General features: G+C 43.6%; 1 protein-coding gene across 1 annotated transcript; it reads left to right on the top strand.

Moving 5' to 3' along the window:
- Window positions 1-533: 533 nt before the first annotated feature.
- Window positions 534-22,128, top strand: ugl (ureidoglycolate lyase). Its single transcript, XM_026181407.1, has 18 exons — window positions 534-695; window positions 794-842; window positions 1,148-1,253; window positions 2,031-2,070; window positions 3,536-3,660; window positions 3,732-3,950; window positions 4,543-4,633; window positions 5,252-5,328; window positions 5,507-5,617; window positions 5,703-5,762; window positions 6,433-6,589; window positions 8,686-8,884; window positions 15,031-15,109; window positions 15,202-15,294; window positions 15,645-15,717; window positions 15,805-15,872; window positions 18,516-18,640; window positions 21,544-22,128. The coding sequence occupies exons 5-18, from the start codon at window positions 3,544-3,546 to the stop codon at window positions 21,707-21,709; spliced, it is 1,635 nt and encodes a 544-aa protein (XP_026037192.1). The 5' UTR covers window positions 534-695; window positions 794-842; window positions 1,148-1,253; window positions 2,031-2,070; window positions 3,536-3,543; the 3' UTR covers window positions 21,710-22,128.
- Window positions 22,129-22,356: the final 228 nt, after the last annotated feature.

Genomic DNA, 22,356 nt, shown 5'->3' with positions numbered 1-22,356 from the left:
GAAATATTCCTTTATTGGGTGAGAAAATCAGACCATGTCATAACTGCTGTAAGTCACACAGAATAGATATCAGAGCCTTAAACAGGCTGACGTCTGCTAAATGGGTCAAACTGGGCAGAAAGTCTACAAACACATAACATCCTTATAGAATATGATGTAACACTATAGATCAACTTAGCTCAGAATATATAAAGCATATAAACAGTTACAGCAATATGATGCAACAAACACAGCAGCTACTGATCCAAAATACTCAAAGCTTCATAGAACTGAAACATTTATTTGTTTATTAATAACTCATGAAAGAATAAAGTTACGTTGAAACCAAGCACACCATTGTTGTTCTTGTGACATTACCAATAAGTCTGATGTGTCACATGGCCCTCTTCCTATTGAAAAAACTAAAGTTGTATCCAAGATGGCCGACTTCTAAATGGCCACCATGGTCACCGCCCATCTTGAGGAGTTTGCCCCTCACATATACTAATGTGCCACAAACAGGACTTTAATACCACCAACCATTCCCATGTTGTTACGCTGTATCCATATGAATGACCCACCCTGTACAAAGTCCTTATTTAATGTGTGCAAGGTGACGAGAGGAAATGGGGCAAACGTGAGAATGAAGAAAAGGGCGAATGCATTACAACAGAATGAGAATGAGGACACCCCTCTAACCCTACGTTATGGAAAAGGTGAGTGTTGTTCATGATGTGCTCCTTTTGTAAAACCGTATTTTCACCTTTGAAATGTGTGTTTTTGACATTGATGGTGCATCTGCTTTTCTTTGTAGCACCTTTTATGGTTCACCTCCCTTCCAGGCTGCTATTTGATTCAAATGGGTTGGTGTGTTTTTTGATTTGTATTGTATGTTTTCCCTGCGCACTTACTACAAGAAGGAAGGCATTTCCCCCAACTTACAGAGTGCCTCAGTACTGTCCAGCAAAAACAGATAACATCCAGATAACATGAGTGTTGTTCTTTATACTTGACCCACTACATGCCAAACTCAAGAGTAACTGTCCAGTCTGTCCAGAAAAACCACAGTTTTGCTCATTACACATAAATAACATTGTTCATTTGAGCATGTGACTGAATAGTGTTTACTGTATGTTTGACTGGCTGCATGCTGAATTTCCACTTGTAGTTAAGGACTTTCAACTCTGAATACAAACAACTGTGTTGCTGTTTAACTAGTCGTCAAAGCAAAGTCCACGTCTGTGGAGTGAGCAGAGCACCGTCACTGCACGTCTGTGAGTACTCCTTTATTCTGCAGCTAAACAGACATGCACCGTACTGAATGTAGCTTTACGAGCAAAACGGCTGCAGCGATGGAGAGATGTTATTATGGAGTTTGAACAGCTTCATGAGATGTGCAGCAGCTGTATCTTGGTGCAGCATTTCCAGCTGGGATTACTGTGCTGTAGGCTGCACAGTAATCCAACGTGTCTGTTTTTGAAATGAAATGATTATTTTTCTCAGAACTGCATAGTGTGTAAAATATTGTGTTATTATTTCATCAACAAAAATGAAGCCAAAATCAAATAACTGAGAAACTTGTTATGGTGCTGGGTCCTTTACCCTCTTCTACCATTAACCTTTACTCTTGTATTTGTGTTTATTATTGTATGTTTCTGCTTAATTAGTTCTTTCTTCTGGTCATTTTGAGTGTTTTATTTTAGCTTTTCGCCTCACGCTTTTATGCTTGGTTTTAATTCTGTCTCCTTATATAACTAATTATTGCTAATTGTTTGAGTTAAGTCCCAGAGGCTCAGTCTTCCTGTCCTACTGTCTTCTGTGTGTTGTTAATTCTCTGTTTCCGTTGCTCTTTTTGTTACTTCCTGATTTATTTTGGTAGCTTCTGTCTCATTTGTCTTCTTGGATTAATTCCAGCAGCATCTCATTATTCTGGTTTCCCTCATGTGTACATTTACAGCCTCAGTCCTCCCTTTCTTCTCGTGTTGTAAAGTTATTTTGTTTGTATCTTTTCTGTCAGTCAAAAAATTTCGTTTGTTGTTCTCTTTTCACAGACTCAGAGTTTCGGGAACTTTGCATTCAGCCAAAACAAAGGTTTGTGTTTAGTTTACAACTGTCTGCTGGTGATGGTCTCATCTTATCTTATCTTCTCTTCTCTTCTCTTCTCTTCTCTTCTCTTCTCATCTTTAAATAAAATCCAAGTGAATAATGAACATGATGAACAGCTGCAGAGCTACAAGCTGAAATGTTGACAAACCCTGTTTGGTCTTTTTCTGGTCGTACTGCCGTGGACTTTGATAGCATGTTAAACGAGTCTCAGATGTAACTCTTTTTGATGTTATAGAGGTTGTCACACTTAACGATAATTCATTCATCAACTGGATTTGATAAGGACCTGGCTGCTACTTTCATTACTTTTCATCAAACGTTTTTTGAATTCTTCAACTGACCGTGCAGCAAAGATCCACCTGGTGCTCCTGCCCCACACAAATGTGTGACTGTGACTGTGCTGCTGTCCAAGCAGTCAAAGGTGGAGCTGTTGCTGAGGAAGGAGAGTCTACAGAGCCTGATGAACCAAGAGATAAAGCACAAACATGATATGGTCTCAACAAATTAACGTGACAAACGTTTCTTCCTGCGGTCTGGAGAAATATGAGATCATTCTGTTCTGACGTTTGCTGTTTCACAGTATTTGGCCCAGAGACTCATACAGTGTTCCTACAACTGGCAAAACAAAGCCAGGACCTGGTCACCATCATTAAACTGCTGCTTCATTGAAATATTTCATCCTGACCTGAAACCTTTCCAGGTTCTGTTTTGAGTGCCTGCCACATAGTTTGTGCCAGAAACCATTAACATAATCTATGAAATTCACAGGTAGTTCATCTGAGACCCCTGATTCTGCAGCACTGCTAAAGGTCCTCATGCCTTTGACCAAACACCAAGTAATTAGGGTTAAACCTCGTGCTCTGCCAACAGAAGCCATCGTAAACCTTGCTTGCAGTCACCTTTCATTTCTGTGCCACCTTGTGGAGCCCACTTATGAAGCAGTGCGTCCCTCTACAGAAAATATGCAGACGCTGCACTTCTGACTTCACTAAGCTGCACTCTGTCAAAAAGTACTTAGTAGCATCAGCAAACTGTGCTTGAACTAGCTGTTGCTGGGAAACTGAAAAATGTTCAGTAATATTTAATCTGGTTCTGTACACAAAGACTTTATGCAGCGGGTTACAAGGAGTGGTTACTCTCAGCCCCACAAACAAGCGCACACACTGAGCGGCGTCCTGAGAAAAGGATAACACCGAAGCCAAAACGGATTCTTTGCTCCTGTCACAGATTGTTTTCACAGGCTGCCATGTTATCTTTACCTTTGAGTGATACAAATATATCTGTACAGTAATATATCTGTACAGTAATAACCTTTCTTGCTGCTTAAATGACTAGACAACAGACTGTTTACTGGTCTGCATTTTAACTGGCAACACCACCTTTCTTTATGGGGGGGGGGGGAATCCCAGGGACGTTTCGAATGGTGCTGAATACAAACCTTTTTGTCCAGTGTCCAGTATGGAGCTGTGTCCTTCTCCTTTAGGCCTGGAAAAAGAATGTGCAACTCTTTTTACCACTGACTCCCTCCACTTCCTGCATGAGCTGATTTCCACATTTGATGAGGAGGTGGACGAGGTAGGACAGCCAAAAAACCTCTTTGTGAATAAACGAAGGACTTGTTTGAGTCAGGGTGATTCTCTCTTCAGATTCTACAGCTGAGAGTGTCTAAAAAGGCCCAGCTGGATCTCACAGGTGATCTGCCAAGCTTCCTGGAAAGTACCAGACACATCAGGAGAGACCCAGACTGGAAGGTCCTTCCCGTCCCCTCAAGGCTCCAAAAGAGACATGTAGATATTAGAGACTTGGCACCCTGCGATACTGAGCACTTCATTAAAGCTCTTCTGTCACCAGCACAAGGCATACAGGTGCTACACAGGTGCAATAATGCAGAGCTAAAGGTGTAATGTTCACTGCTAACACTGGGTTTGCTCATGTCAGTGTGTTTTGTGTTGGTTTCAGCATTATCAAACTCACAATTCCAAAAAAGGTCAGACTTGTAAATACAAACAGCATGTAATGATTTGCTAATTTCATAAACCTGTTTTACTGACAACAGAACATGAAGTGTTTAAAACAACAGAATTTACCATCTGTAGGATCATAGTTGCTCAACAGTCCTTGGTCTTCTTTGGTCACACATTAGGTGTTTTACATTGGTGAAATTTATTTATTTGGTTGTTTCAAACAGGTGAATAAAATGGGGAGGAGTTAGCTGAACCAGAACCAACACCCTCGCTAGATTAGTTTCCTCTTAGACCGTTTAATCGAATGTCTGCCAACCAGTTTGAACACTGTTCACCTCCCAGCTGCACAGTCTGGGTTTGTTAAAAAACCGAATTCTTAATATTGATTTTTTATAATCATGTCTGACATCGTTACCTAAATTTATATATTAATGTTGTTTCTTCTGAGTCATTGCTGACTTTTTTCTTACAGAGCTCTTTTTGGTTTCTGCAGGTTGACTTTGATGATGGAAACTGCCCGACGTATTACAACCAGATCAAAGGCATTTACAATGTTTTTAAAGCAGTGCATAACCTGTTTCCCAGTAAGAGCTCTACTTCACCTTTATCTTCAGTTTACTCTGAGAGACACAGTCCGTACAATCTTAGTAAAAAGAAAGAACATTATATTGTCTTTACTCGTCTGCCTTCACATACATGTGAGCTTGAGTGACAGCCAGGCTTAATCCATAGGGTTTAATATGATATCTTTCTACACTGTGCAGCTTCACCTCTTTTGGGAAGAACTTCTAGAAGGTTTAGGAGTATATTTATGGGAATATGTTACCGTTCTTCCAAAAACACATGTGTGAGAAGGAGCAAATCTGAACGTGAAGTTTAGAGGTCTGTAGCTGCTGTCTTTGCAGAAAGTTGGTGACTTCTGCACACTATGGGCCACATGACCCGGGCTACCACTTTGTTTCTGTTGTTCTCGTCCACTCCTACTTTGATATAAGACTTGAATGTGGAATATTTAGCAGCAAGGAAATGTGTCCTTCATCCTCTCACTGTGCTGGAATTCCCTGAGCTCCTGAGAGTAACCCTTTGACTTTTTTACATTGAAGTTTTAACTTGTAAATCCGTAGAAAAATCCTTTAAAAAAGCTGTTTTTATTTTTACCATGTTTTCTCATAAGCTATTCCTCTGGCGTCCTTCGTCTGCAGATGTTCCACATGTATCTCAGGCTCCCGTGCTGATGCTGCGTCCCCGTGCGTGGAATATGGTGGAGCACAACATGATGGTAGTATTGAATTTTCATCAGTTTGTTACAGTGGTTGTTTTGTTGGAAGCAATCGAATGTGGTCTGAATACACAGACATAAGGGGCACAAATTCACTGAAATAACAGAAGTGGTACTAAGGATCATATACATGAAAGGACTGGTGAGGAAAACAACACGTGTGCTTTTCTGTGGTCAGGTGGAGGGGAAAGAAGCTCCTGGCCCGCTCTTTGACTTTGGGCTCCTCATGTTTCACTGTGGAAAGGCACTGTTCGAACACAAGAGTGGACCCTTTTTCTACCTGTCCAAAGTAACACACGTGCAAACCTACATATGTTCAAACATGCTGATGATTTCATTTATCTGGGTTTGCACTGTTATCCTTTGTTCTGTAGGTGGAGGGCTACATGGAGGCCAGACTCTGGAACAAAATATTTGTTTGGACACAGCAGAAGGTTTGCACTGTTTTTGGTCTTTATGTATAAACTTGTTTTTGTACTATGCCTTGTGTTTCTGGCTTGTAGCCGCTGTGCACTGGCCCTACAAGCACTGACAGCAGCCTAACACCGGCCTGCCACCTACCTTCCCTGTGCTCTCGTGCACCTTGTAGAAGAGAGTTTAATGTGGAAGAAGTGGTTGATAAAGACTGACAAACAAAAGAGAAAAAAGATGGAGCTGAAAAGCTAAAAGCTCCTTTATCCTTTAACCTCAGGCCCTCTACAAGAGGCCGAGGTGAACTGAAGGCCATGTGCAGCATCTTCGGTGTTTCTGGGACTTCTCTGGACAGACACATGTCATTCCTGGGATCTACTGAACCCCAGGAACTGTGTACCAAGTATATATAACAGTTATATATAGGTATATAGAATTATGTTGAATCTGAAAACACATCAGATCTCAAAACGCAGGCTGTTAGTGCAACATACTCTTTGACTAACCAATGCACTCTCCTCTCCAGTAGCCTGGTGTAAACTGTCCAAAGCGTGATCCTTCTGTTCTTGTCCCAGTGTTACAGGGACATGCTAGCCAGGACAGTACCACAACAGTTAGAGCCTAAAGGGACTGGATGCATTGTTGACTGCTTCTATACGTATCTGACTGAATCCATGTCTCACATGTGTCTAGCTGGGTCTTCCTCTGGGCAGCATCAAGGCCACAGTGCTGATTGAAAATGTGTTAGCAGCCTTTGAGATGGAGGAGATTCTCTATGAGCTGCAAGAGCATTCAGCAGGACTCAACTGTGGCATCTGGGATTACTCAGCCTCCTTTGTCAATAAGTTTGGTGAGTTGAAAATTCTAGATTGTAGTCTGTGAAAAATCTGGACCCCACGCAGCGTTCAGGTGACTGTTTTCTGTTTCTTTTATTTAACACACAGAAATGTTTCTTTGTGGTTTGGCACCGAGGTCTTTTACAGGCAGTCAGCTTTGCATCTGACTCCACACTCTGAGGTCTCTAGTCTCAGGTCCCTGGCATTACTAAAAGGAAGGAGACCTCGTTAGCACAACACCTGCCTCATCAGCCTTTCCTGCGCTGCCCCTTGAGCCCCCAGCACCACCCCTCCATGGCAGCAGAGCCAGAGACCACACCGCCTCACTGAGGCCGGGGCCGCATCCGGCCAAACCTAGACCCGTCAGTCAAAGGGCTGAGGGAACCGCCTAACCTCCTTTTTGGTCTTGGGATGGGGCAGGATCCAATGGCAGCCATGTCCTGCGCCTGTGGGCGCACCTGCACGCCTCACAAGTGGTAGCCCAAATGCCTGGGGCAGCTCCAGCACTGCAAACAACAGAGGGGCTAGCCAGCACTCTCAATTGCATTCATCCTTGTGAATGAACTTATGGACTTTTAAGTCTTATTGAGCTGCTCCACCAGCCCGTCACTCTGAGGATGGTAGCCGCTGGTCCGAACAGATTTAATGCCCCCTAATTTATACACCTCTTTTAGTGTGTGAGACATGAATGATGGGTGCTGGTCAGTCAGTATCTCTTTCAGGATGCCGGCCAGGAGATGAACTGAAACAGTGCCTGCAGCACACTCTTTGCAGAAATGGTGTGTAGTGGCAATGCTTCTGGATATCGCGTTAATAATACACCAGAGCTAATACAAAGTGATAGCCACTTGCACTCTGGTGATGGCCCGATTAAGTCCATACCTAAGCGTTTAAATGGGATCGCCCTTAATCGCAGTGAGTGCAAAGGCGTTTTTGCAATGGCCGGCTGGCTAACCAACTGACATTCGGGGGTGGATGTGGGAGTGGGAAAGAACGCCCCACTCTGCTCCTTCTGCCATGGCTGCCAGGTGAACAGCCAGGGTGAGCGCAGCCTCCAGGCTCGCTGACCAATGGCAGTGGAACCGGGCAGCCTCTCCACGAACTGCTTGACCTTTGCCAACACATGGGCCTCACCCTCTGATGGCTCAGGCTGCAGCCACCTCATCACATCATGCAATTTCCAGGCCCACGTGAATGGCCGGTCATCCCCCTTCATCTGGCTGGCCCAGAACCACCAGCAATGATCTTCCAGGCGATCCAGCACAGCCGGACAGATGTCCCAGAAGTTACCTCGTGAGGCTGGTGGCAGGCGGTGCCGTCTGGTCCTCCCCTGACAACAGCGGCAGCAGCCGCGGTGCACCACTCTGCTGCAGGCCACTGGCGCACCTCCCCTGTGGCCCAGAATGCCTTCAGGAAAACCTGTGGGTCATCACCTTTCCCCATCCAGTGCACAGTCACCTCCAGAGCAAGGGGGGGCAGCAACGGGGTCACCCTGACCATCCGCTCCAGCACCTGCATCTGCCCGTCAGCCTTTTTCCGCAGCTTGTGCAGCTGATCCTTCTGGGCAGCTGCCTGCTCGCGTTGCATGGCCACTATCTCTGCCAGCATCTGGGCCAGCAACTAAATCGGCTGCGCGGGCGGCGTGGCCTGAGGGTCGGACTGTGAAAAGTCTGGACACACAGAAATGTTTCTTTGTGGTTTGGCACGAGGCCTTTTCCAGACAGTCAGCTTTGCAGCTCTCTCGTCTCAGGTCCCCTGCACCACCCCTCCACTGCAGCAGAGCTAGAGACCACACCCCTGTCATTTTAGATTTTTTCCTTCATTTCTGCACCAATTCTTGTGAAACCACAGATCTTCTACTGAAATTCAGCTGATTTCCATATTGATATTAAAGCCATAGTACTTCAGATAATATAATAATCTTGATATTATGTTTCCAATCTAAATCTGACTACAAAATAATATTTTAGATTTCCTTTTAGTCAATATTCCTGGGACTTAAGAGTTAAACCGCAGCCTAGTGGAAACTTTAGTAACTCTTAACAGTCCAGCAACTTTTCACAGTACATAAAGTGTACAACAAAGAACATGAATTGAAGAAGTTCTCCAGGTCATCGACCAGCCTTCCTGTTGCCTGACCGCCATAAATACGTGAACATGGAGAAGCATTTTCTGCGCAGCTACATGGATCTGTTGGTTAAGACATGTCATCGGCGAGGAGCACTGGCCACTGGAGGCATGGCTGCCCTGCTGCTGCCTGAAGACCCACTCAGTGACACCTACAGGAGAGTGTTGGCTTCTGTCACAAGGTAGAAATATCTCCCATTAGATACTTGCATGCTCACAGCCTGAACATGCAGGCTTGTACATAGACTGTATGTGAAAAAGTGTTTTTCAGTTTCTAAATAAACGTGTTTATTATTTAGGGGAAAAAATCAATCCTACATGGCCCTGTGTAAAAAAAATAATTCCCCCCTGTGTTGTACAGAAGACTTGCCCCAGCTAAGGTCACTGTTCATGACTCCACCATAAGAAATAGCAAAACTGGCCTGCATGGCAGATTTCTAAAACGAAGACCACAGCTGAGCAAAAGGAACATAAAGGCTCGTCTCAGTTCAGGAAACATTCTGATGATCCCCAAGACTTCTGGGACGTCTGGGAACATACTCTGTGGACTGACGAGACAAAAGTTAACTTTTTGGTAGATGCGTGTCCCGTGACATCTGGCGTAACTGTAACAGAGCATTTCGGAAAAGGAACACCATAGCAACAGTAAAATATGGTGGTGGTGGTAGTATGATGGTCTGGGGCTGTGGCTTGCTGTGGTAAATGGAGCCATGAATTCTGCTGTCTACTAAAACATCCTGAAGGAGAAAGCCCGGCCATCTGTTTGTGATTTCAACTTAAAGTGCAGTTGGTCCTGCAGCAAGAGAATGGTCCACCTCTGAATGGCTCAAGGAAAACAAAATAAAGACTTTGGTGTGGCCTAGTCAAAGTCCTGACCTGAATCCAATTGATATGCTTAGGTTATATGACCTTAAACAGGTGGTTCATGTTTGAAAACCCTCAAATGTGGCTGAAATACAACAATTTTATGAAGACGAGTGGGTCAGAATTCCTCCAATGCACTATGAAAGACTCATAGCCGGTGTTGGGGAGTAGCAGAATACATGTACCAGCGTTACGTAGTTAAAATACAAACTATGAGTAACTGTATTCTGTTACAGTTACCGTTTAAAAAGGTGGTATTCAGAATACAGTTACTTCGTTGAAATAAAGGGATTACACGGCGGTCTTTTCCTGTTTCATATGTTCGGCTATGCCCTCTCTGTTTTCGGTTTCACGCTGGTGGAAACCCAAACAAAACACGCATTAAGAGGCTCTAATGTCTGTGACTCAATCTCGCCGCCCATGTCACCACTGCTTGCAGAAGCATAATGACGTGAAGAAATATGTTAAAGAATTATTCACAAAAATGATTTAATATGAAGGCAGAGTGTTACAGGCATCGCCCTAAAGCATGCAGCCTGATGAGCAGTGTAGTCCGTGCTGCAGGGAGAATGGACTGCCATACCCGTCATGTGTCTGTGAGCGAAGGAGGGAGAAAAAGGAAAAGTACGAGCTGTCTCCGAGCAGAAACGGGAGCTGGAAGCATGTAAATATAATAATAACCACTGCAGCCAAGAAGAGAGCCTGACGAGCCCAGTTGTAAGTAAGCTGTTAAGACTCGACTGTACGCTGTGTTCGTGTTTTCCTCTGAAACAATAAGCTCCGTTGGAGCAGCCTTTCAACGCCTCTTTCTAAAACTTGACCCAGACAACAAAGTAAAGCTAGTTTTCGGCTATAAGCCCGACACGAACCCGACGTATTAGCCAGAGGTCCCTTTACTACGGTTCGGAGCCTTTATATACCTATTCACACAGGGACATGTAGGTTTGGACTTATCCCCTTAAAAATAAACACATAGTTCTTGCGTGTTATCTTTGTCTAATATTTAAATTTGTTTGATCCACACAGCGTCAGAAATATACATAAAGCATCAAAACTATATGCACCCCACTAATATTTGATTAGCAATGACAAATTACTCCTTGACTAGATGCTTGTTTTTAGCCATCAACAAGCTCCTGGCATTGTTTTTGCTAGATACCTGACCATTCTCCTTGGCAGAATTGGTAGAGTTTAAATGATTTGGTTTCCTGGTTTATAAGGATAAGCGTAGTCTACACATTTTCAGTAGTGTTGAAGTTGGGGCTTTGGGAAGGCCAATCCAGAAGTGTACAGTCCATTTCTAAAACTGCAGATTCCAGGATCATCAATTGAAACAATTGTACATAAAAATACATTTTGGGGTGTGTCCCCACTTTGCCAAGGTCTGAAAGAAGACCCAAACTGCCACCCTTATATGAGAGAAAATGTGTTAGGATGTTCAGGAACAACCCAGGAACCACCAAGCTTACCTAGAACTGAAACACCAGTGTCACTGAAACAACGAGGAGAAGAAGAAGTGGGTTAGCTTCACTAGGGTTAGGCTTAGCTTTCAAACCTAAGAATACTGCACCAGCTGCCAAGTATAGTGGCAGTACAGTCATGCTCTGAGACTGTTTTGCTGACAGTGGTACTGGTGGTACTGGGAGCCCACCATCAAAAGAGGATTTCACACCACCTCCTCCCACCACAACTCTTCATATTCATGAAGCAGATGTGAGGAAGCAGTTTAAGAGTCTGAATGCTCGGAAAGCTCCCGGCCCAGACGGTGTGTCTCCTGCCACCCTCAGACACTGTGCAAACGAGCTGGCCCCAGTGTTTTCTGGCATTTTCAACTCCTCACTGCAGGCATGTCATGTGCCTGCCTGCTTCAAGTCCTCTACCATAATCCCTGTCCCCAAGAAACCTAGGATCACTGGACTAAATGACTACAGACCCATGGCTCTGACATCTGTGGTCATGAAGTCATTTGAGCGCCTAGTTCTCTCCCATCTCAAGACCCTCACGGGCCCCCTCCTGGACCCCCTGCAGTTTGCATATAGAGCCAACAGGTCTGTAGATGACGCCATCAACATGGCCCTACACTTCATCCTGCAGCATCTGGACTCCCCAGGAACCTACGCCAGGATCCTGTTTGTGGACTTCAGCTCTGCCTTCAACACCATCCTTCCAGACCATCTCCGAGGCAAGCTTTCCCAGATGAATGTGCCTGATCCCATCTGCCGGTGGATCACTGACTTCCTGACGGACAGGAAGCAGCATGTGAGGCTGGGAAAGAATGTCTCGGACTCCCGGACCATCAGCACCGGCTCCCCTCAGGGCTGTGTTCTTTCTCCTCTGCTCTTCTCCCTGTACACCAACTGCTGCACCTCCACCCACCAGTCTGTCAAGCTAATCAAGTTTGCAGATGACACCACCGTTATTGGACTCATCTCAGACGGGGACGAGTCTGCCTACAGGAGGGAGGTTGAACGTCTGGTGTCCTGGTGCAGCCACAACAACCTGGTGCTGAATGCCCAGAAGACAGTGGAGATTATTGTGGACTTCAGGAAGCACACAGCCCCACTCCCCCCCATCATCCTGACTGACACCCCCATCACCTCTGTGGACTCATTCCGCTTCCTGGGTACCACCATCACCCAGGACCTGAAGTGGGAGCCCACCATCACCTCCGTCATCAAGAAAGCCCAGCAGAGGATGTACTTCCTGAGGCAGCTGAAGAAATTCAACCTGCCAACACGGACGATGATGCAATTCTACACCGCAATCATCGAGTCCATCCTCACCTCCTCCATCACCGTGTGGTACGCTGGAGCCACTATCAGGGACAAACAGAGACTGCAGCGTGTTGTGCGCTCTGCTGAGAAGGTGATTGGCTGCAGACTCCCATCTTTGCAGGACCTGTACACCTCCAGGACACTGGGGCGTGCAGCTCGGATCTCAGCTGACCCTTCTCACCCTGGACACAGTCTGTTTGACCTGCTCCCCTCAGGCAGGAGGCTCCGGTCCATTCGCACCAGAACCTCTCGCCATAAGAACAGTTTCTTCCCCTCTGCTGTTGGACACATGAACAATAACCATATGACTGTTCCCACCACTAACACATGACCCTACGCTGTGTTCACTGCATCATTCCATGTTTGGCACTGATCACCACCTGCACTCATGTATATATCTTTCTACGTAGCACTTTTAATTCTTATTCTTACTTTTATTTTTTCATGTCTATTTAAGTGCTATTTATGACACTATGTTTGCACTGAAGCACCGCAGCAATTTCCTAATGTTGTAAACCTGCTCAACATTTGGCAATAAACCCCTTTCTGATTCTGATTCTGATTCTGGTGCACAGGGGATAGAATAATGAATAAAACAGTTTTCACTCTGAATTCTTCCATTTCACCTTAATCCAACAGCTGACAGTCAAAACCTGGAAATAACCGGGTGGTCCAATAGAACAACTTACTCATCTACACATCAGAACTGTGATGGGAACGGACAAAGCAGGCTAACATTAAGTTTGTGGAATGGCCTTCCCAATGCACCCACCTAGGCCTCATTGAAAATTTATGAACTATGCTTATTAGTCATATATGAAGCTAGAAATACACCAGAAGCTTGTGGATGGCTGCCAAAAGCTTCTGTTGAAGTACAACTTGCTAAAGCACATTTAAACAAATATTAATGGAAATCTATGAATACTTTTAACCCTGTATGTACTTCTGACACTCTGAGCCTCTGTAGATTTCTTTCAGTAGATGTCAGCAGGGTTGGGTCTGTCATGCTTGGTGCTGTGGCAGGCAGGATGCAGAGGGATGAACTTAAAGAAGCAGCTTTATTGTGCTGTGCAAAAGACACTCAAAAAATAAACTCACGAAAAACAAACTAGAAACTGGAAACTAAAAACTAAAACTTGGAACAGGGAGCCATGAGGGGAAACCAGAAACATGGAGAAACTCACAGCACATGGGTGTGGGAAGTGGAAAACACAGGGCGTAAATAGACAGAGAAGTAGCTGTCAGTGGCAGTGTCATGGTTGGTGGTCGACCACGTGGCCAACGGTACTTCACAGGGGCCCGGCAGAGGTGACGAACCTTCTCAGGGGGTTCACCCATCCAGCTCTGGTTTCTCTGGTCAGGCCTGCACAGGACTTGCAACAGGCTCCGGTGATGGGTGTCCCTCATGCTCAGGCAGCGAGGGACCGCCTGCCTTGACCTCTGCAGCAGGTGGTGGCATGAAGGCTGCAGGGGGCTGGACAGGCTCGGCTGATTCTCCAGCTGGCAAGGCTTTGGTCAGTGGTTGTTCATCGATGGGCATGCCACTTTGCATATTAATGACCCATCGTTCCTTCAGTGGGCTGGTTTCAGTCATTGTGCAAAAGTACTGTTTATAAGATTGAAACCTGCAGTCAGCTGAGACTGAAGACGTCACTTGGATGAGTGATGAAACACTTCTCCCACTGAAAACGTCCAGATGAACAGAATCAACCTTTTGGGATAAACATACAACATAAATACACAAGAGGGTGATGAGGGAGGAGGAAGAAGAAACATATGGGGAACACAGCTGAGGCAAATACACATAATGGCAAGAGAGGAGGAAAACTGAACACACTGAACATAGGATGTGACACTGTCAAACAAACAGGAAACACTAAGACACATTAAAAATACCAGTCAACATATACTGGTCAAATACACAGCTAGACACAGGCTGGGAGGAAGGAGCAGCCAGAAAAATCCACCCGACCTGTTCCAGACCCTGACAAGACCTCGACTTCTCCTTTGATTATGTACTGTAGTTAAGGTCTTCAAGTCCTCACAACCTTCTGAAATCACCTTGATGCAAACTCAACCACTCAAGTAAGGAAATCTCAGAAAGTCGATCCCATTTTAATCCCCAGTGGATTAAAATCCCAGTCATTTCATATCCAACGAACAGAGCCCACTTTGTGATTTCCTTACCTGGATAATTGCATGCATCAACTGAAATTGTAAAAGTCCCCTGGATGACTGACAGATGTTTCTCCCACAGAAAATAATGCTTCCAGATGAACAGAATCAACTTCCTGGGATTCTGAAATTGTTCCAGAATTTGTAGATGGTGTTTTTTTATAGATTGGTGAACCTACCCCCATCTTTACTTCTTTACTTCTCCAGTACGTGCCATGTTACTGACATGTTGCCAGTTAGCCTGTGACTAAAATATGGGTTTCTGAGATTAGCAAATAGCATTTTATTTTTATTTACATTTTACAGTGTGTGTTTGTGTGTTTGTGTGTCAGTGTGCGTGGATAAGTGTGTGTGTATAACGTCTGTATTTGGTATATGTGCATTTTATTAAACTCAAGAAATGTTCATTATTGTTTTCCCCACAGGGTATAGCATATGAAAATATGACAATACATACAATCTGAATACATATTCAGTGATGTCCGCTGATCCAGTTGTGTTTTTCCACCTTTCAGGTTGAAGTTATTAGAGATTACTGCAGGTGTGGATGGTTTCATGGTATATGACCTAAATTTGGTTGAGCCCATGCAGAAAGTGAGCGCTGACACATATAAAGCTTTATATGCATATAAAGTTACAATGATTGGCAAATGTGAAAGTGTGTGGCAATTCTTCATCTTTTCCAGCTCTTCAAGGGCCACACCGAAGGAGATAACCAGCTTGACCAGCTCCGAAATGACGTGACTGTATTTCCTGAAGACTTGCTATCCATGCCTTCAGTTAGTGGTTGCTCTTAGTGAACTGCAGAACACACCTCAAACTTTTAACAGTAATATTACAGTTAGCATTACATTTAATTGATTGAAATACATCAGATTTTAGTGTGGGTAGGAAGACTTCATCCAACAGGAAGAGGGAGGCTTTCACATCTAGATGATGTTAGGCATGAGTGAAAACATCCTCTATACCAGATGCATACGATATAGTTTTCTGTCCACAGAATAACCACTTTGCCTCATTTATTTTAGATGATGAATCAAACATTGTGTTCTTTTCCTAAAGATATTTAATTAGAATTATATATATAATATAATATATAAAACGTTTTGGTGTGCTGTATTCTTCGTAGGGAGGAGTCACGCTTAATGGTTTGAAGTATAACATTGCAGTTGGTGTGCTCTTTATTAATGCTTGGCTATCAGGTTTGTACTTTTATATTATCCATGGAAAAATGCTTAATGCACTAAATGCTATATACATGTATGTTGATACCATTTTGTGTTTCTAAGGTAAAGGCCACTTCTTCTACAAAGGCCAGGTTGAAGATTCTGCCACAGCAGAAATTTCTAGATCGCAGGTGAGTTCTCAAAGCGAGCACCACAGAGCATATGTTGCTGAGATTCATGTAGAGCTTGATCTACACCCACAAGTAATTAGTATTTAGCATATATTTAAATGTTTTTGACAATGTTGTTTGGGAAACAAGCACATTTCTTTTTTAAATTTGCTCTAATAGATACATATTTAACACAGTGACTAAGATGCACCCTGTAATTTGTTTGTTTGTTTGTTTTTGTTTTTCATTCAGTGTCATGTGGCATGCTTCTTTCTCCTTTTAGCGGCATTTTTTTAAAAGTATCACTGAATAGGTTTTGCTTGTGGGTTAATTACTTCATGTAGTCAGTGTTGGGAAGGTCACTTGTAAAAAAGTAGTTTGTAACATATTCCATGAAGTTACTTAATGTGAGTAACGTGTTCTGAATACTTTGGATTACTTGATATATTGTCATGCCTTTTACAGCTACATGAATGTACTATTGCTGTGTGACTTATTACTGTTACTGAAGGCTACCTGCAACCAAGCTAACATTGTTAGCTGAGGTTAGTTCATCGACTGCAGACTGTTAGACTTGGTGGAGTAACAGTAGGTGGACATTAGGTAAGGCTGCACTTTTTGCAGCGATCTCATACAGAAAACTGTTTCTGTATCAGTAATATGTTTTCTTTCTGTCTGCTTTCAGAACTGCACATGATTATTTGCAGCTAGCAGGTTGTAATGCTGCCTTCATTAATAGTAATAAATCACACAGCAGTAGTACATCCAAGATACCGAAGTGGCACGTAACCCAGGTAGTTACCACAACTAAAACAAGCTAGCTGCAGTAGGCTAATGTTAGTTTTTTTTAAAAAGAACGTACTTCCAGATGTTTCTTCAGGTTGGAGTCTTTTGACGCTGAGAGCAGCTTGGTTGCTGGCAAACAGAGTTTGCATTGCACGGTCAGATTTCATCCCTTTCTTCTTTAAATGTGAAGTGTGTCGGAATTTCCAAGTAAGAAATGCATTGCTGCCCGTGCACTGCTGGCTCTGTTGTGCTGGACATTGTTCTGGTGTTCCCCAGGGTTCTGTACTGGGCCCCAAACTATTTCTTATTTATAAAAATACATTTGTAAAGTATCTGATATATTAAAACTGGTTTTATTTTCAGATGACACAAATAGTTTTGTTCTGGGGTAATCTAATGGAACTGCTGGGTATAGTTTGACAGGAACAAACTATGTAAAACCAAAATGATGTTATTTGTAAATCCTCAATTAAAGTCAAAGTGCAGATTGATCTAGATTGTGTGGAAACTGAAAGACTTCATGAACATAAGGGTCTTGGTGTAATACTGGATACAAAATAAGCTGGAAATCTCATATAAAACATGTACAGAACAAAGTTTCAAGAAGCATTTCAATATTGAGTAAAGCAAATCACATTCTGGACCACAAAACACTCCACAGTCTTCACACTCACCGTTCACTGATTTCACCGTATTTGAATTACTGGGCACTCAGGTCTGGGTGGAAGTTTTTCTCAAATTTCAGCCTGTAAGATTCTGGCACTCATTAGTTGTTTTAAAGAGCAAATGTTCTTTGGCCAGTTTTTAGAAGGGCTGATTGAGAGGTGGAAAGACCGTCGCATACAGCTGCTCCATCTTCATCTCTTACACATGAATGCCTTTGACCTCAAACTGCTCCTGTTAACTCCACCTCCTTTATGCACACAGCTGTGGCTCCACTGTAGATGTACCTGTTTGAGGACGGAGATTTAGGCAGTGGGGCAAGATTACCAGCAACAGCACCCAGTTGAATTCCCTCTACAGGAGCTTGCTTACCAAACAACACCTTTCATCCAGCTTTGTGCACAGAGCTCCTTCAGCTATTTTATTCTTGACATTTAAGGATACAGGCACATGAAGTTTGTTAAGTGTGTAAGATTATCTTCCTATCAAACTTAAACTCCATCTACTCTAGTGTCCCCTGGGCTAGGGGTAACCTAGTCCTACTATGAAATGTAACTCCCCACTCTCAAGTAAAGGACAGCAATGCAGAAAAATTCAGGATGCCAGACAGCAGTGTGTTTGCTTCAGAGGTGAGCAATGCCAAAACAACAAAGATTTGAATAACAAATCTTCAAGGTCCATAAGCAATAACCAAGAAAAGAAAATCAACAAAAAACACTTCTCACTGCTACTAATCTGCTGCCAGCTGTTCTGTATGTACTGTGGATACGTATTTACAAACATTATTTAACTGCTGCCTCTGTGTTGGGTGCAGAGATGCAAAGTGGCTGTCAGCTGGAGGTTAACAGACCGCAGTCCATCCAATCATGCAATCCACATCTACCAACTTCCACCCAATAGAAGTGGAAGCTAATCCGCCGTCTCCACCTGTGTCACAGCATACACATAGACATGCACTCGTTCACACCATGGAAGAGGGGAAACTGCGTGCACCTCCACACACTCTGTCAGTGCGCTCCAGGGCAGCTGTGGCTACAATGTAGCTGCCATCACCAGGGTGTGAATGTGTGGATGTGTAAAGCGCTTTGGGGTCCTTAGGGACTAAGTAAAGCGCTATACAAATGCAGGCCATTTACCATTAAATGGGAGGAGCCAACTTAACATGAGCCGTGATCATAGATCATAAGACCATGTTTTGCTTTGTGTCTTTGTCAGGTGTGGCAGTGGGTCCGTCATCAGACCCGGCTGGAGGACGATGGCAGGGTGGTGAGCAGGCAGCTGGTGACTGACCTCATCAAGGAGCTCATCATGGACCTCAGTCCCCACTGTGGCTCTGTTAGGTAAGCAAATGCACCCTCTTTGAAGAGGATATGGTAGGTGAGTGGTTCCAGTGACATCCTTCATTGAAGAATACAATATATATGTTTAATGCCTTCTTAATGTAAATAATAATTAATTTTTAATTGACTGATGAATCCTGTGTCCCAGGATATTTGCACCAACTTTTTTGATTAAATGAGAGTTTTCACCATAATCTCAGCATGGAGAAGATTTGTCAAATTATGCTACTAATGCTTTTAAATGTCACAGAAAATGTGGAAAAAATGGAAAAGTGACAGATTTTTTTGGGATACCTTTCTATTGCTTCTTTTACTGCAGAAAGATTTAATGAAACCCGAGTTTGTCTTAGTCGCATGATTTCTTTTTTCTGTCATCCAATAATTTTTGTTGAGCCATAATCAACAAATATGCAGTTTGTTTCAAGAGTGTTGGTCAGGGCTGTGCAGAGATGTTTGAAGGGGGGTGCTCAAAGTTAAAAGGGGCACATAGAACCAGGCTGAATAACAACAAACCACATTCATCAGGACTCTAATATGGAACTGCATCACAGAGTCATCAGGTGGGGGCAATGCAAAGCAAACGTAGCCCATGTTTACCTGCTGGGGTGCAATGTTGCTGCTGCTCCTGCGGCTGATAGTGCTGCAGGGCAGGGTTATGTTGATCTGAGACTGTAGACATTAAAAAGTCCACAGGAGAGATGGTAGCTGATTAAGGAAGTGTTATAAAATAATAATAAAATGTAAAGATTGGTGTCAGCACTTTGAACCATAAGGCAACAGATTGAAAAACTGTGAGAAATAAAGTGAAACTGGAATATTAGTAGGGCAAAGGAAAGAGGTGGCCATAGTAGGGTAAGAATGTAACAAAAAATACATGCACATAGAACACACACAACACATACAGTATTCTCCAGAATACTGTATATACTATGGCCACAAGTTTGCATCCTGGTGCTCTGACATCAAGAGTGGGCATTGGTTAATAGTCATCAGGTCATCATGTGACTGATGCAAGCCAGGTCCTTTTATTTAGCTAAACTGTGATTAATTAGTTAAATGTTATTGTTGAGGTGCACTCCGAAATAAAGTAAAAAAGAAAAATGCTTGAAGAAAAAGGCACATGGAGCACCCATGTTCTTTTGATCCTCTTTTGCTAAAATTTGTTATATATATATATATATATATAAAAACACCCAGCACGCCCCTGCAGGCGGTTTATCCTTCAAACTCGGGTCCTCTACCAGAGGCCTGGGAGCTTGAGGGTCCTGCGCAGTATCTTAGCTGTTCCCAGGACTGCGCTCTTCTGGACAGAGATCTCCGATGTTGTTCCCGGGATCTGCTGGAGCCACTCGCCTAGCTTGGGAGTCACCGCACCTAGTGCTCCGATTACCACGGGGACCACCGTTACCTTCCCCCTCCACATCCTCTCGAGCTCTTCTCTGAGCCCTTGGTATTTCTCCAGCTTCTCGTGTTCCTTCTTCCTGATGTTGCTGTCATTTGAACCGCTACATCGATCACTACGGCCGTCTTCTTCTGTTTGTCTACCACCACTATGTCCGGTTGGTTAGCCACCACCATTTTGTCCGTCTGTATCTGGAAGTCCCACAGGATCTTAGCTCGGTCGTTCTCCACCACCCTTGGGGGCATCTCCCATTTTGACCTCGGGACTTCCAGGTTATACTCGGCACAGATGTTCCTGTATATATATATATATATATATATATATATATCTGTCAAGATCTCTGTCTAAATAAATACATTTGGGTAAATTCCCAGTTGATTAAACATGCAACTATTTTTCAGTGTATTGATTGCACATTTTATTGTGCAACAGCTTTTGCACGACAAAACTCGATGGGTCAGTTGAGCTGTGCACCAGCTGTATAAGCACTGACAGCAGCCCATTGGTTAATTTTCAAATTCATGATGCATGTATAACCTTTTAGAGTTTTCACTGAAACACCACATCCATGACACCTATAATTTCTGAACATCCTTAATTTGCTTATGATGCAAACTCACCTTTTAGTTTTTGTTTTGTTTTTGTTTTGTTTTTGTTTTGTTTTTGTTTGCTTTTTTGCAGTTACTTTGACACATACCACCTTCCTAAGCATTGTTGTAGACCACGTACACCCTTTCATGGAAACAGTTCCAATAGTCCATTTGGCTTAGAAAGGTTCTTAACTGAGAGACACGACCTGAAAGTATCTGTGTGGCGATCATGATTAAAGTTCCAATTCTCCAAATACTAAGGAAAGGAGCTTCAGTGCTTATTGCCTCCCTTAGCATAGGATGCACTAGACCAGGGGTGGGCAACTCCAGGCCTCGAGGGCCGGTGTCCCTGCAGGTTTTAGATGTGTCCTTGATCCAACACAGCTGATTTAAATGGCTAAATGACCTCCTCAACATGTCTTGAAGTTCTCCAGAGGCCTGGTAATGAACTAATCATGCGATTCAGGTGTGTTGACCCAGGGTGAGATCGAAAACCTGCAGGTTTTGGTTTTCCTAAACGTGCATGTTATAGCATATGTAAGATGATGTTTTCTTTTTCTTTTCTCGCTCTGATAAAATAGGGCGGCAGAGCAGGTCACCTAGCAGGTTGGTGGTTCGTTCCCCATCTGCATGCCAAATATCCTCGCACAAGACGCTAACACCAAGTTGCTCTCCGATGCATCCACCAGAATATGGATGTGTGTCAATTATAGACAGAAAACACTTATACAAGTGCACTGAAAATGTCTGAATCTGTGAGTGGGTGTTTGATGCAAGTTGTGTGCTCAGAGCAGCAAAGCACTATATAAAAACCAACCCATTTACCATTTATCGTTGCAAGATAGCTGCAACATTTCTGCCAGAGGGCAGTCTGAATAAGCTATTTTCAGGATTTTATCTTTCTTTTTCAGACAGAGGTTACACACAGCAGCAAACATGTTCCAGGAGGTGATCGCAAAGAGACATTTTCCAGACTTCATCACTACCTACCTGAACCAGGACCACACCTTCCTCAGCTCCCAGAACGCTGAACCCATGCAAGCTCTGGACAAAGACCTGAGGCGATCGAAACTGTGAAGCTGTGGCACTATATACCTCTGTGTGTGCTGGGGGGGATAGACACATCTGACAGCTCAGATATTTAAACCCTACTTGAGACTGTCCTTTAATGGGTCACTGAACCACTATTACCAGATGTTTCAGGTCAAACCATTATGAGCTATCGAGGTCATCAGATGCAAGATGTGAGTGGGGGTTGAGGCACCTGGGAAGGGATCTCAGAGCTGTAGTGTAGGTGGCACATGGTGTTATAAGCCCCCCTCTGTTTAAAGATGGCTGTTCATTAGGTTATCTAAGTTCTTTTGTTTATTAGATTCCCCTTGTGCTTTCAACCCCTGTGGTAAGTCTCCTTTGTCCTTTATGCGTTTCATGTCTGCATGTCTTGTGTTGTCAAGTTCATGTTGTCGTGTCTGCGTCTCATTATGTTTCCTGTTTTATTTTGAAGAGGTCCTGTGTTCCTGTGTTCGATGTGTTTAGTTTTACGTTTCTCCTGTGTCAGCTGTTTCCCCATGTGTTCCCACTTCCCTCATTATCTTCCTGTGTGTATTTAGTCCGTGTGTTTTCAGGCTTTCCTTGTCTGATCGTCTGCAGTTTTTCCAGGCCATTCATGCTTCCATACCACATTGCAATGTTTAGAGCTTTTCTTGTCTGTTTTTCTATTCAGC

Source organism: Astatotilapia calliptera, chromosome 2, assembly GCF_900246225.1.
Source record: "Astatotilapia calliptera chromosome 2, fAstCal1.2, whole genome shotgun sequence".
Classification (NCBI taxonomy): Eukaryota; Metazoa; Chordata; class Actinopteri; order Cichliformes; family Cichlidae; genus Astatotilapia; species Astatotilapia calliptera.
The sequence above is the reverse complement of the archived record's forward strand: the minus strand, read 5'-3'. Positions and strand labels throughout refer to the sequence as shown.